At 45.1% G+C, this 15,730-nt stretch overlaps 1 protein-coding gene across 1 annotated transcript in view; it reads right to left on the bottom strand.

Annotated features, from left to right (window-relative positions):
* The window catches only part of LOC138762464 (inactive dipeptidyl peptidase 10-like), a 497,046-nt gene that overhangs the window by 142,995 nt on the left and 338,321 nt on the right, over positions 1-15,730 (bottom strand). Inside the window, exon 7 of the mRNA XM_069936223.1 lies at positions 12,004-12,158. Within this exon, the coding sequence (XP_069792324.1) occupies positions 12,004-12,158 (155 nt within the window). The remainder of the gene's footprint in view (positions 1-12,003; positions 12,159-15,730) is intronic.

Here is a 15,730-nt window from a genome sequence, read left to right as displayed (position 1 = left end):
ATGGAAGATAAAAAACTTAGTTGTGCTGTTCTATAATAATTCTTAAAATTAGGAACATATTAACATGTTCATATTTCCATGTTAATTTTTCTAGTGACTTTTTTAACCATTTTCCCTTTCCAAAGAAACTTCTTAACTTGCTCATTTAAATCTTGAAAAAAAAATTGAGGTAAAAGTATGCGCAATAAATATTGAAATAAATATTGAATTCATGGAAAAACATTGCGTATTTTCACAAACAGTATACAAACTCAGTTTGAGGCGATATTGACTCAAACCGTGCATCTTGGCGCCTCACAGTTCAGCGGGCAGCAACCTCCTTTGAAGAAGACCGCAGAGCCCACCTCACTGACAAAAGACAAAGGAGGAAAAACCCAACACCCAACCCAACCAATTTTCCCTTGCAACCGCTGCAACCGTGTCCCACATCGGACTTGTCAGCCACAAATGAGCCTGCAGCTGACATGGACATTACCCCTCCATAAATCTTCGTCTGCGAAGCCAAGCCAAAGATACAAACTCTATAGAAATTGCCAATATATATTTCTTGTGATCCTCTCACTCCAACCATTTGTGCACCACCAGGCTCATTGGAAGTGACAGTTTCTTCATCCATCAGGATTTTAGCTTTGTGATATTTTTTTTTGTTCAACCTTTAAAATATTACCAGGCTCATATGATTACCCCCTCATCCTCCCCCCCCCCCCCCACCCCCACTTTGGCTTTGTGGATGGTTTCTACTATTTCACCTGTGAAATGTTCATGCTGAAGACATTATATAAATACAGATAATACAAAAAGTTTGTTCTAACATTTATAAAAGCTTGATGCAGTGTTGTGACAGATCTTGAAAGTCAATTACTTTCTTTCTCATAATGAGCCACAATGTTTTTATTTTCCTAAAGGCCTACATGTTTTAGAATCTCTCTGAAGCAAATTTTATTCCCTCTCCCCAGTTAATCCCATGCGCCCTGGACAGGCAGCCATGTAGAAATAGCCATGTGAATACCAGGAAAATGATATCACATTTAGAGACAGCGTCACAAATGCTTTGACAGATCTGAAGCATCTCATACAGTAACCCGATTGTTGCGAAGTTGAATGAGGTGGTAATAAAATTATTCCTTTACCATATAAAGAGTTCTAGCAAAAGATGAGGCGAAACATTAGTTAAATGCTTCTGGAATTGAGGTGGAATATGCTTAACTAAATAAATATTCAAGGAGGGAGGCAATGTTCTTCACATTTCATGTCACTTCCCTTTTCATTTGTCATTTGCCAGTCAATATTTTAATATTTATATCCGCATTTTCACAAATTGGAGCCTCTTTATCTGTTACGTTAGATATAGGTTCCCATTTATAAATAAACTTGTCTGGTCTAACTTCTCCTATCTTAGTTAATTCAATATCCACCCACGATGGTTTAATTTTAGCAAACATGGAAGCTAAAAAACTTAGTTGTGCTGCTCTATAATAATTCTTAAAATTAGGAACATATTAACATGTTCATATTTCCATGTTAATTTTTCTAGTGACTTTTTTTACCATTTTCCCTTTCCAAAGAAACTTCCTAACTTGCTTATTTAAATCTTGAAAAAAAATTTGAGGTAAAAGTATAGGTAGAGTTTGAAATAAATATTGAATTTGTGGAAAAACATTGCGTATTTTCACAAACAGTTTACAAACTCTATAGAAATTGCCAAGCTGGAAAGAGAAAAAGAATCTCAGGGTTTCATGTGACATTACGTCTGTTCTCTGAAATTAAATTTGAACTTTCAACTTTAAAGTCAAGTAATATAATAGGAAACCTGTTTCTTATTATCCTCTTCCTTTTGTTTACATTCACATGCTGGCTATACTTCAGCTTTTGGTTTGCACCTAAGATGAAGGCGCCTCTGATCAGCAGCCTCGAGGGGTTGCATACTCCAGGGGAGCGGAGGACTGGTGCAGGGCACCAGAAAACAGGGAGACCGTCCCCCGTCTGAGAGGGAAAAGCGGAGAGATGACCCATGGGGACAGTGACCACGGCAGTGGACCAGTGAGGGGACTCTGCAGCTGATAGCCCAATGCACACCGCGGACTGCCGGCAACTCGGGGTAAGGAAACCACGGAGGCTGTGGGCTGCTGGAGACTGCTGTCGGGAGACTCACGCCAGGCTGAGGACTGCTGGAGATAGGCTCAAAACTGGCTGAAAGGATACCAGGTATCAGAATTGGGAGGGCTGAAGGCACTGAAGGGTTTGGATTTGGAGCTCGAGTTGCCAATGGTTTGGACTGGACACTGTGTGGCTGCGGAAGCTGTGGAAGCGCTGGAGGTGAATCTACAGACACTCGGTGACTCTGGGAAACTCTATTTTGCTTCTCTTTCCTTGACTGTAAGAGGCAGTTCAGACAATTTCTGTTGAAGGCGAATCTGTCTGCCTTACAGCAGGCAAATGAAAATTCATGTAATATGACAATGTTTTATTATATGACAATAAAATTAATCTTGAATCTTGTAATAGATTATCAATGTTGTGAATGATTTCCTCTCTAACCTCAATAAAAATATTTTTCAATCATAGAACCCTTTTTTCTTTTTTCTTTGGCTTGGCTTCGCGGACGAAGATTTATGGAGGGGGTAAAAAGTCCACGTCAGCTGCAGGCTCGTTTGTGGCTGACCAGTCCGATGCGGGACAGGCAGACACGATTGCAGCGGTTGCAAGGGAAAATTGGTTGGTTGGGGTTGGGTGTTGGGTTTTTCCTCCTTTGCCTTTTGTCAGTGAGGTGGGCTCTGCGGTCTTCTTCAAAGGAGGCTGCTGCCCGCCAAACTGTGAGGCGCCAAGATGCACGGTTTGAGGCGTTATCAGCCCACTGGCGGTGGTCAATGTGGCAGGCACCAAGAGATTTCTTTAGGCAGTCCTTGTACCTTTTCTTTGGTGCACCTCTGTCACGGTGGCCAGTGGAGAGCTCGCCATATAATACGATCTTGGGAAGGCGATGGTCCTCCATTCTGGAGACGTGACCCATCCAGCGCAGCTGGATCTTCAGCAGCGTGGACTCGATGCTGTCGACCTCTGCCATCTCGAGTACCTCGACGTTAGGGGTGTGAGCGCTCCAATGGATGTTGAGGATGGAGCGGAGACAACGCTGGTGGAAGCGTTCTAGGAGCTGTAGGTGGTGCTGGTAGAGGACCCATGATTCGGAGCCGAACAGGAGTGTGGGTATGACAACGGCTCTGTATACGCTTATCTTTGTGAGGTTTTTCAGTTGGTTGTTTTTCCAGACTCTTTTGTGTAGTCTTCCAAAGGCGCTATTTGCCTTGGCGAGTCTGTTGTCTATCTCATTGTCGATCCTTGCATCTGATGAAATGGTGCAGCCGAGATAGGTAAACTGGTTGACCGTTTTGAGTTTTGTGTGCCCGATGGAGATGTGGGGGGGCTGGTAGTCATGGTGGGGAGCTGGCTGATGGAGGACCTCAGTTTTCTTCAGGCTGACTTCCAGGCCAAACATTTTGGCAGTCTCCGCAAAGCAGGACGTCAAGCGCTGAAGAGCTGGCTCTGAATGGGCAACTAAAGCGGCATCATCTGCAAAGAGTAGTTCACGGACAAGTTTCTCTTGTGTCTTGGTGTGAGCTTGCAGGCGCTTCAGATTGAAGAGACTGCCATCCGTGCGGTACCGGATGTAAACAGCGTCTTCATTGTTGGGGTCTTTCATGGCTTGGTTCAGCATCATGCTGAAGAAGATTGAAAAGAGGGTTGGTGCGAGAACACAGCCTTGCTTCACGCCATTGTTAATGGAGAAGGGTTCAGAGAGCTCATTGCTGTATCTGACCCGACCTTGTTGGTTTTCGTGCAGTTGGATAATCATGTTGAGGAACTTTGGGGGACATCCGATGCGCTCTAGTATTTGCCAAAGCCCTTTCCTGCTCACGGTGTCGAAGGCTTTGGTGAGGTCAACAAAGGTGATGTAGAGTCCTTTGTTTTGTTCTCTACACTTTTCTTGGAGCTGTCTGAGGGCAAAGACCATGTCAGTGGTTCCTCTGTTACCCTATAGCATAGAAAACAGCCCACTTAGTTCCTCTAGTCCCACTGACCTGCTCCCATTCCATAACTCTCCAGGTTTCTCCCATTCATGTATCTGTCCAATTTATTCCTAAAACACACGATCAAGCTTGCATTCACCACAACAGATAGTATCTCATTCCACACTCCCATCACTCTCTGAGTGAAGAACTTCCTCCTAAACCTTTCGCCCTTCAGCTTAAAACTTTGACCTTTCACATTTATCTCCCCCAATCTGTGGAAAAAAGCCTATTCGCATCCATTCTGTCTATACCTCTCAAAATCTTGTAAACCTTTATTAAATCTCCCCTCATTCTTCTTTGCACCAAGCAATAAAGTCCCAACCTGTTTAATCTACCTGTAACTCAACTCCTGAAGACCTGACAACATCCTAGTAAATCTTTTCTGCACTCTTTCAATCTTACTGATATCCTTCCTGTAGTTAGGTGCCCACAACTGCCCACAATATTCCAAATTTGGCCTCACCAATGTATTTAACACCTTCAACATAACATCCCAATTCCAACACTCTATACTTTGATTTTTGAGGGCTACCAAAAGCTTTCTTTACAAACCTCTCCATGTGCAATGCCACCTTCGAGGAATAATGTATTTGTATTTCCAGATCTCTCTGCTTCTCCAGACTCCTCAGTGTCCAATCATTAACTGTTGTTTCAGATCCCTGTGCAAGCTTTGAAAATCTTCCTCGCTGTCCACAATGTCTTCTGTCTTTGCATTACCAGCAAATTTGCTGATCTAATTCACCTCATTATCATACAGATCATTGATATATGGTCCCAACATGGATCCCTGAGGCACACCACTAATCACAGGCCTCCAATCTGAGAAACAACCATCACCTTCTGTCTTCTCCCACATTGCCAATTTTGAATCCAATTTACAACCTCTCCTTGAATACCCAGTGACTGAACCTTGAGAACTAATCTCCCATGTGGGACTTTGTCAAAGGCTTTACTAAAGTCCATGTAGACAATATCCACAGCCCTTCCCTCATCTATCATCCTGGTAACCTCCTTTGAAAACCTCTACAAGATTCATTAAACATGACCTACCATGCACAAAGTCATGCTGACTGTCCAAATACCTATATATCCTGTCTCTCAGAACTCCCTCCAACAAGTTACCCAGCACTGACATCCGGCTCACTGGCCTATAATTACCTGGTTTATTTTTGGAGCCCTTTTTAAACAATGGGACAACATGGTCTACCCTCCAATCCTCTGGCACCTCACCCATGGCCAAGGACATTTTGAAAATTTCAGATGGGCACCTGAAATTTCTACACTAGTCTCGCTCAAGGTCCAAGAGGATATCATATCCAGCCCAGGTGATTTATCTACCTTTATTCACTGTAAGGTAGAAAGTGTAGTGGCAGCTACACTGCTACTGAAAGAATACACAACCAGACGGGTTGAGTTCAGTGAGCAGAACTGATTTATTGCAAACTGCTGGGCTGGACTTATACTCCCAGCCCGGACCTGGCTGAGAACCGCATGGTGGGGGGGGGGCTGCTGACGTCACCTGGGCATCAGGTGGTCCCCCAGCGTGGGCTTCTGAGCCCTGTGCTGAGAAGAAGGGGAAACACCCAATGGCGCCATTTTGGCCAGCTGCTCCAACGCGTGGATTATAAGCGGGGCCGGTTCGCCTGACTAGTGGTGTACCGCCACACATCCCCCCCCAGAACTGGCGCCAATGTCCTTTTTAGCTGGGTGGCCTCGCTTCTTGGGCTGGGCCACAATCACTGGTGTGGTAGGGTCGAGGTGCACTAGCTTCAGCCTGTCCACAGTAAACAGTTCCCACCTGCCACCGATGTCCAGTGTGAACATAGACCCTGAACACTGGACAGCCTTGTACGGCCCCTCGTAGGTTCTCTGCAGAGGTGCCAAGGGAGGGCCCCACTGGATAAAAACGTATTCTGCGGAAAGCAGCTCGCTGGGGATGTGAGATGGCCGTTTGCCATATCTGGGCAGAGGTGGGGTTGCGAATAAGTCCAAGCAGGCCTGGAGGTGGGGAAGCAGCTCGTGCGGCGACCGCTGGGGGTTGTGAGGCGTGTTGATGAACTCTCCAGGAAGTGCCAGAGGAGCGCCGTAGACCAGCTCAGCTGATGATGCCTGCAGATCCTCTTTTGGTGTGGAGCGGATGCCTAGGAGCACCCAAGGTAGTTCGTCCACCAAGTCGGAACCGGTTAGGTGGGCCATAAGTGCCGACTTAAGGTGGTGGTGCAGACGCTCGACTAGCCCATTCGCCTGTGGGTGATAGGCCATGGTGCGGTGTAGCTCGATCCCCAACCTGTGGCATGCTGTGCCCAGAGCGGAGAGGTGAACTGGGCACCCCGATCGCTGGTGAGGTGATTCGGAATGCCGAAATGGGCGACCCAACCGTGCAACAGCGCTCAGGAACAGGAGTCTGTGGAGGAGTCTGGCATCAGGATCACCTCAGGCCAACGAGTAGTGCGGTCTACCACCATGAACAGGTAACGGTTGCCTCTGGAAATGGGTAAGGGCCCGACTATGTCCACATGAATGTGGCTGAACCATTACCGGACGTGCTCGAACTCTTGCATGGGTGCCCTGGTGTGCCTGTTTACCTTGGACATTTGTCAATGGGTGCATGTTCTGGCCCAGCCCGCAATCTGTTTCCGCAGCCTGTGTCAGATGAACCGCTCTGCCACCATCCAGACCGTGGACCTGATGGATGGGTGCGAAAGGTCATGGATGTGATGGAAGACGTGCCTGTGCCACTACTGGGGAACCAATGACCGCGGGATGCCCATGGAGACATCGCACAGGACAGTGCTTCTGACGCTTAGAGTCGGGAGGTCTCTGAACCGCAGGCCCATGATTGCAGTCCTGAAGGCTCACGACTCCTCGTCGGACTTCTGGTCCCGGGAGAGCTGGTCGAAGTCGAGGCTAGGCGTCAGTGCGCAGATGGCCAGTCGTGAAAGTGCATCGGCGATCACGTTGTCCTTCCCGGCCTTGTGCCGAATGGTGACGCTGCTGGTGGGCCGACCAGGGGTCCTTCACCATCGCGAGTACCTGGGTGAGGGCTTTGTGGTCAGTGAAGATGGTAAAAGTCCTCCCCTCCAAGAAATAGCAGAAATGCTGCATCACCAGGTACATATCCAGTAATTCATGGTCAAAAGAGCTATCTTGTGCTCTGGTGAGCAGAGCAGCCGGCTAAAGAATGCCAGTGGCTTCCATTGTCCATTCACCTGCTGCTCCAGGATGGCACTGACAACTGTGGCAGAGGCATCGATGGAGAGCACCACATGCAGGTCGGTGTGCGGGTGTGCGAGCATGGTAACCTTCATGAGGGCATCCTTGGTGACCCCGAATGCACTGCAGGCCTCTGGGGTCCATGTGAGCGATTTGTGCTTGGCTGCGATGAGGGTGAATAGCAGCTGCATGATGCGCGCAGCTCCTGGGATAAATCGGTTGTAGAGGTTGACCATACCCGCGAACTCCTGCAGCCCCTTGAGATTGTCCAGACGTGGGAACTCCTTGATAGTAGCGACCTTTGTAGTGGCGGGTGTGACTCCCTCAGCCGTGATGATATGGCCCAGGAACTGCATAGACTCTTTCCCAAACTGGCACTTGCCTGGGTTGATGGTGAGGCCGAAGTCGGCCAGCCAGGAGAAGAGGGCGTACAGGTGGGTTTTGTGTTGCAACCGGTCCCTGCTGGCAATTAGGTTGTTGTCTAAGCAAATGAAGACAAAATCCAGGTCTCTGCCCATTGAGTCCATGAGGCACTTGAAGGTCTGAGCGGTGTTCTTGAGCCCAAACGGCATGTGAAGGAATTCGAACAAGCTGAAGGGAGTGATGATGGCCATCTTGGGTATGTCCTCAGGGTGCACCGGGATTTGGTGATACCCGCACACCAGTTTCACCTTGGAGAAAACCCTTGCACCATGCAGGTTGGCTGTAAAGTCCTGGATGTGATGGATGGGGTAACGGTCAGGAATTGTCGCCTCATTGAGCCGTCGATAGTCTCCACAGGGGTACCAGCTGCCAGAGGCTTTCAGGACCAGGCAGAGCAGTGAGGCTCATGGGCTGTTGGACCTCCAAATGATCCCTAGCTCCAACAGAAGCAAAAACTTCTCCTTCACCACCTGGAGCTTGTCAGGCAGGAGCCGGCATGCCTTTGCGTGAACCGGTGGGCCCTGGGTGGGGATGTGGTGGAACATTTGCTGGAACTCATCTCTGGGCTTGCTGATCATGGCCATTTGTGGCTGCTCTGTGTGGGAGGTGCCAAGGCGAATGGCCTGGAAAGTACGGGCATCCCCCGAGTGCCTACACCGAATGTCCACCAGAAGTCTGTGGGCGAGGAGGAAGTCAACACCCAGGATGGCAGTCGGAAGGGACGAGACAGTGAATCTCCACAAAAACTTTCGTCGGCTGATCTGGAAATGGACTGTCTTGTCTCCATGCGTCCGGATCTCTGTTACGTTGGCCACATGGAGGGGAGGTCCTCGAGGTCTGTTCCTGGACTCGATGGCAGTAGCTGGGATGATGCTGATCTGGGTCCCAGTGTCGACGAGGAACCGCCGGCCACTAACTGAGTCCCACAGGTAGAGGAGGCTGTGTCCTTGGCCAGCCGCCACAGCCATTAACAGCGGCTGGCCTGCTCATTTCCCTGGAATGAGCAGGACTGATGACACATCCGAGCCTTGGCTCCCCAGTGCTGGTGGTAGAAGCAGAGGCCTAGAGCGGATGCCATGGCCCTGGTTATGCCACCAGGGGCCGGATGCTCTACCGCAATGCTAGGGGCAGGCTTGGCATGGTCATGCCCATGCCTTTTGACCTGCTGGACCACCAAGCCCTCCGGGAATTGCTTGAGGCATAGCTCATGGGCCTTCTGAGTGACCTTCCTCAGGTCGGTAAACTTCTCTTGGGCCAGTAACGGCCGATGTCCTCGGGCAGATGGTCGAGGAAAATGCGCTCAAAAAGTGGGCAGTTGGTGTGATCACCTATGAGCGCGAGCATCTGGTCCATCAGCTCCATCGGGAAACTGTACCCCAGGGCATCGAAGTGCAGCATCTGAGCAGCACTCTGGCGCCTGGATAGTCCGAGGGATCCGGAGAGCACTTGCTTGATGGTCTTGTATTTGTATTCGGTGGGTGGGTGCCGAACGAGGTGCAGCATGCGTTTGGCGGTGGCCTGGTCCATGGCGGTGACCACATGGTAGAATTTGGTCATGTCGGATGAAATCTGGCGGAGGTGAAACTGCACCTCCGTGTGGCTGAACCAGGTCTGCGGCTCCTGAACCCAGAATTCAGGAAGCTTGATGGCAATAGCACTGATCCCAGGTTCGCTCATTATGGGTTCAAAGACGTTTGAACCAGTTGGGTTCACCAAGTGTAGCGGCAGCTACACTGCTACTGAAAGAACACACAACCAGATGGGTTGAGCTCAATGAGCAGAACTGATTTATTGCAGGCTGCTGGGCTGGACTTATACTCACAGCCTGGACCCGGCTGAGAACCGCACTGCGGGGCACTGATGTCACCCGGGCGTCATGTGCTCCCCCAGTTCGGGCTTCTGAGCCCTGTGCTGAGAAGAAGGGGAAATGGCCCCGACAGCGCCATTTTGGCCGGCTGCCCTGCTGCGTGGATTACCAGTGGGGCCAGTTCGCCTGCCTAGTGGTGTGCCACCACAAAAGCTCCTCTTCCTCTGTAATCTCCATCTGTTCCCTTCCTTTCTTATGCACTATTGCCAATTTCCTGATGCAAAACAAAACATTTAAGGTCTCTCCCATTGCGTGAGGCTCCACACATAGACGACTACTCTGATCCTCTAGGGGACCAATTTTGTCCCTTACTATTCTTTTAATATACTTACAGAACCCTTCAGGTTTACCTTCATATTATCTGCCAGAGCAACTTCATAGCTTCCTTTTTCCTTCCTGATTTATTTCTTAAATATTTTCTGTACTCTTCAAGTACCTTATTGCCTATACTTGCTATACATCTCCCTCTTTCTTAACCAGATCAGCAATATCCCTTGAAAACCAGGGTTCCCTATGCCTGGTAACTTGGCCTTTAATTGTAACAGGAATATGTAAACTTTGCACACTGAAGATTTCTCCCTTTAAGGTCATCCACTTACCTATTCCACCTTTGCTATAAAACAACATATCCCAATCAGCTCTTCCTAGATCCTTTCTCATTTCCACAATATTTGCCTTCCTCCAATTTAGAATCCCAGCAAGAGGACCAGACTTATCTTTATCCATAAATAATTTGAAGCTAATGACATTATGTTCACCTACAAATACATCTGTCTCCTGACCTGCCTTGTTCCCTAATAGGAGATCAAGTACTGCATCCTCTCTCATTGGTACCTCTATGCATTGATTTCCTGAACACATTTCACAAACTCCAAGCCATCCAGCCATTTTACAGTATGGGATTAACTCAAAAGGATATTTTGAGACATATTTTATAATTCAACTCTACCAATGAATATCTGGATGTTTGCATCATAGAATGAAAAATTAAGCTGGTAAATCAATGTTATGTGTATTTGGTTATCATTTAATCCATAGTATAATTAGAGATGGGGATGACTGAACCTGGTTCAGCCACCTTTAATATGAGTATTCAGTACTCATTCAAGGTTCTGATCTGAAACACTCCATGAATGGTGCTTGACATGCTGAGTTCCTCTCGGATTTTGATTTTTGTCCTAGCTTCCAGCATTTGCATTCTCTTGTGTCTCCATTAATATGAGGGCAACTGGGAAATTGCTGATGAACCTCACCAGTAATTTCATGACTTCCACATTCACATTGATCTCCCAAAGTTGACAAGACTTACGGTAAGATTTTCTGCAAAGCCTAGACTTTTATAAGATTTTTTTCAACCGCTGAAATGGCTTCCAACCATAGAATTACTCAGGAGATAATGACATTTTGTAATTGGAAAGTTACTGGTCTCTTTACAAGAAAAAAAATCAGATCAACTGAGTCACCTTCTTCAAATGTACAGGAAAATATACATGGCATGAGTCAGCGGCACTGCTACAGTAGAAAAGTTCTTAGAATTTTTTGAAGGCATATATGATGAAACATTGGCTGCATTGCTCTTTGTGCACATATTTTATTCTCAAGCCTATAAGTTTGTTACCTACAGTATTTTGTATTAAAGATTAAAAATTCTGACTGTAAAGATCATTTGCACTTGGATGTGGTGCATCTGTTCAAAAAGCTTAAGTGTCTAACATTTGACAGGATGATTTACAGTATCTGCTTTTGTAATATGGCTTAAGACGACTTTAACAGTCTCTACATGGGGTGTTTTAAATATTTAGATCAGTGAAAATTGATCATCTGCCACTATACATTCTTTGTTTGGCATCAAAGTAACCAGGTTGAGCACCGCACCGATTTCAGAAACATTCAAGGTAGATTCTGTCACGGCTTGTCAAACAGCCCATGTAATTTACAATTAGTGACTGATTGCAAGCAATAAAGTGCATTTCACAAGGTCCTGATAGGAAGGTTTACATATTTTTGCAAAGCCTCTGTGAAAGAATATTTGTAAAATCAGCTAACCTTTCTCACTTCAGTTGCTTGTCAAAGTCACAGACAATTGCTGCTTCGCAAAGTTAGCTTAAGTCTATGTAAACAGACTCAAAAGGGCAAAGCATACTTTCAATTTGCACTCAGTTTACTTTTGTGGTTTTAATAAAATTGCTGTACTTACAGAATATTTCAGAAAGTGACGACACATGTTCTTTCTTTTTCTATCTTTCCACAGAATTCAAAAATAATAACATTTCATTTTCTTTTATTATCAGACTGACAACTTCAGTGCAATTAGACCTTATGTGACTGAATTTATTGCACACACTTTGCAACAACTTTGATTGCACTACAACTCTGATCACAAATTTAAGCATTATTCCTTAATATATTTCAAGGTATCTTTATATGTCTTACCTTAGGATACGGATACTGTTTTCCTTTTGGATACAGATTACCAGTAAAACGTGGGATTATCATATTAGGTACCAAGGAGTCATTGATCATCAGAAATGCCAGACGTTCTCCATTTGGGGACCACCAGTGAGTTACATGGGAATGTATCAGCTCCTCTGTAATCAAAGCATTTTCATCAAAATAAGACAATCAATAAAAGCAATTAACCTGTCAAGTGTAAAGGCTCCAAAAGCAATTTACAGCTAACAAAATCTTATAAGCATTGGTAGATTTAAGTACAAATTGAAATATTTAGCATTTAGATGTACTTTATTTATTGCTTTTGAGAAAAATAATGAAACAGAATGTGAGATAATATAACTCTGATGTAATTCATAAGTGAATTGTACATGCTAAAATCAGACTAATTTCTGTAGCAGTACTGCCTCCTGTGTATGATTAATCACCCTTGATGGAAGAGAATATTTTGGTATTACTTACAATTAGCTTCAGCTACTTACTGTTTTATAGTACATCTGTTTAAATTTACAATGTTCTAGAATTAACAGAAGGTATCATGGAATGCTCAGATGCTATTGAATCTAATAAGCAATCCCCTAATATGTCTGCAAATTAGGTATTTTTAAAGTCAGTATTAATTGTCAGATTAATTAAAGTATTAAAGTCAGATGTTCTTGCAGGGAGTGCAGAGGCGATTCACCAGGCTGATACCTGGAATGGCAGGAATGACATATGAGGAAAGATTGCGCAAATTGGGATTGTACTCGCTGGAGTTTAGAAGATTGAGAGGGGATCTCTTAGAGACATATAAAATTCTGGCAGGACTGGACAGAATGGATGCAGATGGGATGTTCCCAATGATGGGAAAATCCAGAACCCGGGGCCATGGTTTGAGGATAATAGGCAAACCATTTAGGACCGAGATGAGGAGGAATTTCTTGACCCAGAGGGTGGTGAATCTGTGGAATTCATTGCGACAGAAGGCAGTAGAGGCAGGTTCATTAAATATATTTAAGAGGGAATTAGATCTATTTCTTCAGTATAAGGGTATTAAAGGTTACGGAGAGAAGGCGGGGACGGGGTACTGAACTTTAAGATCAGCCATGATCTCGTTGAATGGCGGAGCAGGCTCGAAGGGCCGAATGACCTACTCCTGCTCCTATCTTCTATGTTTCTATGTTTCTATGTTAATTATTTATCCCTTTTTACTCTGCATCCTGCCTGACCTACATCTGAACCCCCCCACACACAAACACACACCTACACCTTCAAGAGGACTAGGAATGACAACCCTCCATCACACATCAAGAACTCTGTAGTAGAGAGAGTAGAGAGCACAAAGTTCATTTGAGTTCACTTAACTAGTGTCCTATCATGGACACATTACATTTCCTCACGTGTCAGAAAGGTGCAGCAGCGACTGCACTTCCTGAGAAGACTGAAGTGGGCAAGGCTACCGGCCACCATCATGTTAACCTTCTACAGGAGCTCTATTCCTGGCCGGCTGCATCACAGAGTGGTACATTTGTTGCAGGGAAATGGATCAGAGGTCAATTCACAGGACTATAGGAGTGCTGGAGAGATTCGCTGGAGTCTCCCTTTCCCCATCAGCATGACCTACTGGGATCATTGTCTGAAGAAGTTGCCAATATCCCTTGAGGACCCCTTCCACCCCACACACAGCATCCTTCAGCTGTTCCTGTCAGGAAAGAGATAATGAAATATCAGACCATACTGAGAAAGACCACCTTCCCACGAGCAGTGCAACTTCTGAACAACCTAAAGAACTGCTCATTATTACCATCTGAGACCCTCATATTCATGAAACAATATTTATTTATTTACTTGTATATTTGAATATTATGTATTGTTTGTCTGTATGTGTTATGCCTGGTTGTGTGTCTGCATGTTTTGTACCAAGGACTGGAGAATGCTGTTTCATCAGGTTGTAATCAGATGATAATAAACTTGGCTTGTCTTGACAAAAGACAACACATTCATTTTTCATCAATGGTTCTGAAGATAACTCCAAAGAAAAACATTAGCTGAAGAATCCAACATCAGGATTGATCATGGTGTTCCTGGTCAGTATGATATGTTTGATGTGGTGGGCCCCGGGCCATCAGCTGTTTTGATCATGAGTGGTCCTCCACATGAAATCAAGCCGACAATATACAATTTGGAACATTCACTGAACCTACTCTGAGTTACATGACACATGTGCTATGGAGAGGTTCTTGCAGAAACTATTTGTATCACAATTTTATGTAACATATGCCCCTTTTTCTGATTGAATACTATACCTTCAGATGAGATGCTTTTCTCTTATATTACGCCAGTGACAAAATAACTAGCCATCACTATTTAACAGCTGAGGCCAACATTTGGCTTTGAAAAGAACAAGGTGTGGTGCAATCACTGTACGCATGTATTGTATGAGCTGGTCCACCCCCTGAAACTGTGAGTCCTCCCTCCCGGAAATCCCTATAAAGGCTGTTACGCCCAAACTCCTCCCTCCGTACCTGCCTTGGAATTGGGCCAGCAACATGTGAGATGTGTGGATGTCTTAAAGTGATTAAAGGTCTAATGTGGCTGATCGCTAGGGCTACACAACGGTTATGAAATTGGAAAGGGTTCAGGAAGTGGGGATATCAGGGAGTTGAATGGTATCCAAGGATTGAGGTTCATGAGAAAACATGATGGGGGAGGTCAGGGGGTAATGGGTTAAAGCACAGTGACTTAATGGAACATGGCAGCACTGCACTCCCAGACCTCTGTTTATATATCTTTGGACTGGAGAGGATATGGCAAGGGAAAGACTTGGCTGTGATTACCAAACTCATCAATGTACTGATGCCATATCCAAATTTTATAGTTCTACAGTATTGAGTGCCAAAAATAAAAACTGACCAAATTTGTTGTTACACATTTTGTGTTAATTTATCCCTCTTATATTTTAAAAGAATGATTTTATTTCATACTTCTGTGATTTGTGATTTCTGTTGGGATAGATTTCCACTACCTGAACAATCATGATGGAGGAATCACATCTACCTAGTTGGCTGCAAGATTGACCCAAAGCTTTGGCATACTCCTGGTGTGGAGTATGCCATACTCCATCAGCCACATCTATTTTGGGGATTTTCTGTTTCTTCACCGTACTCTACATAGCTGGAGAGGCACTTCAAAAAAATATTTTGGCAAAAAAATAATTTACCTTGTAAATTTATGCCAGAAATTCTGAAAATGCATTTTATTTTTAAGCAGATGTACTTTTTTTCTGTTGGGTAGTATTTACAATCAACTTTTAAAAGCATTGAAGTAAAATAAAGAACACAGCTTTTGACTCTTGGACACAATAAGTGACAAGGACAAGACTCTGGCCAGGAGGCTATGAAACAATGTTCACAACAAGCTCCAGAGTAACAAGCTATTTTATTTTGTCATAGATTGTGAGCTCACTTTCTGATGTTTTGAATCCTAGACAATGTGAGTCACTTTGATTGCATTTGAAAGGAACTGTTTATGGGTTAACATCTTGCCGACTCACTTAAGGAGCCACAAAGTAGCATGTTAAAACATCACATTGCATCCTGCAGTGATTCATAGCTGGCAGCTTGTCACCAATCTGACAGGTATACCTGTTACCATATTTTAAATATTATGCTGCAATGCGACATAGCTGAAAGGGTGATTAACACCATGATACTGCTGGATAGATTCAAAC

Source organism: Narcine bancroftii, chromosome 4, assembly GCF_036971445.1.
Source record: "Narcine bancroftii isolate sNarBan1 chromosome 4, sNarBan1.hap1, whole genome shotgun sequence".
NCBI lineage: Eukaryota > Metazoa > Chordata > Chondrichthyes > Torpediniformes > Narcinidae > Narcine > Narcine bancroftii.
The sequence above is the reverse complement of the archived record's forward strand: the minus strand, read 5'-3'. Positions and strand labels throughout refer to the sequence as shown.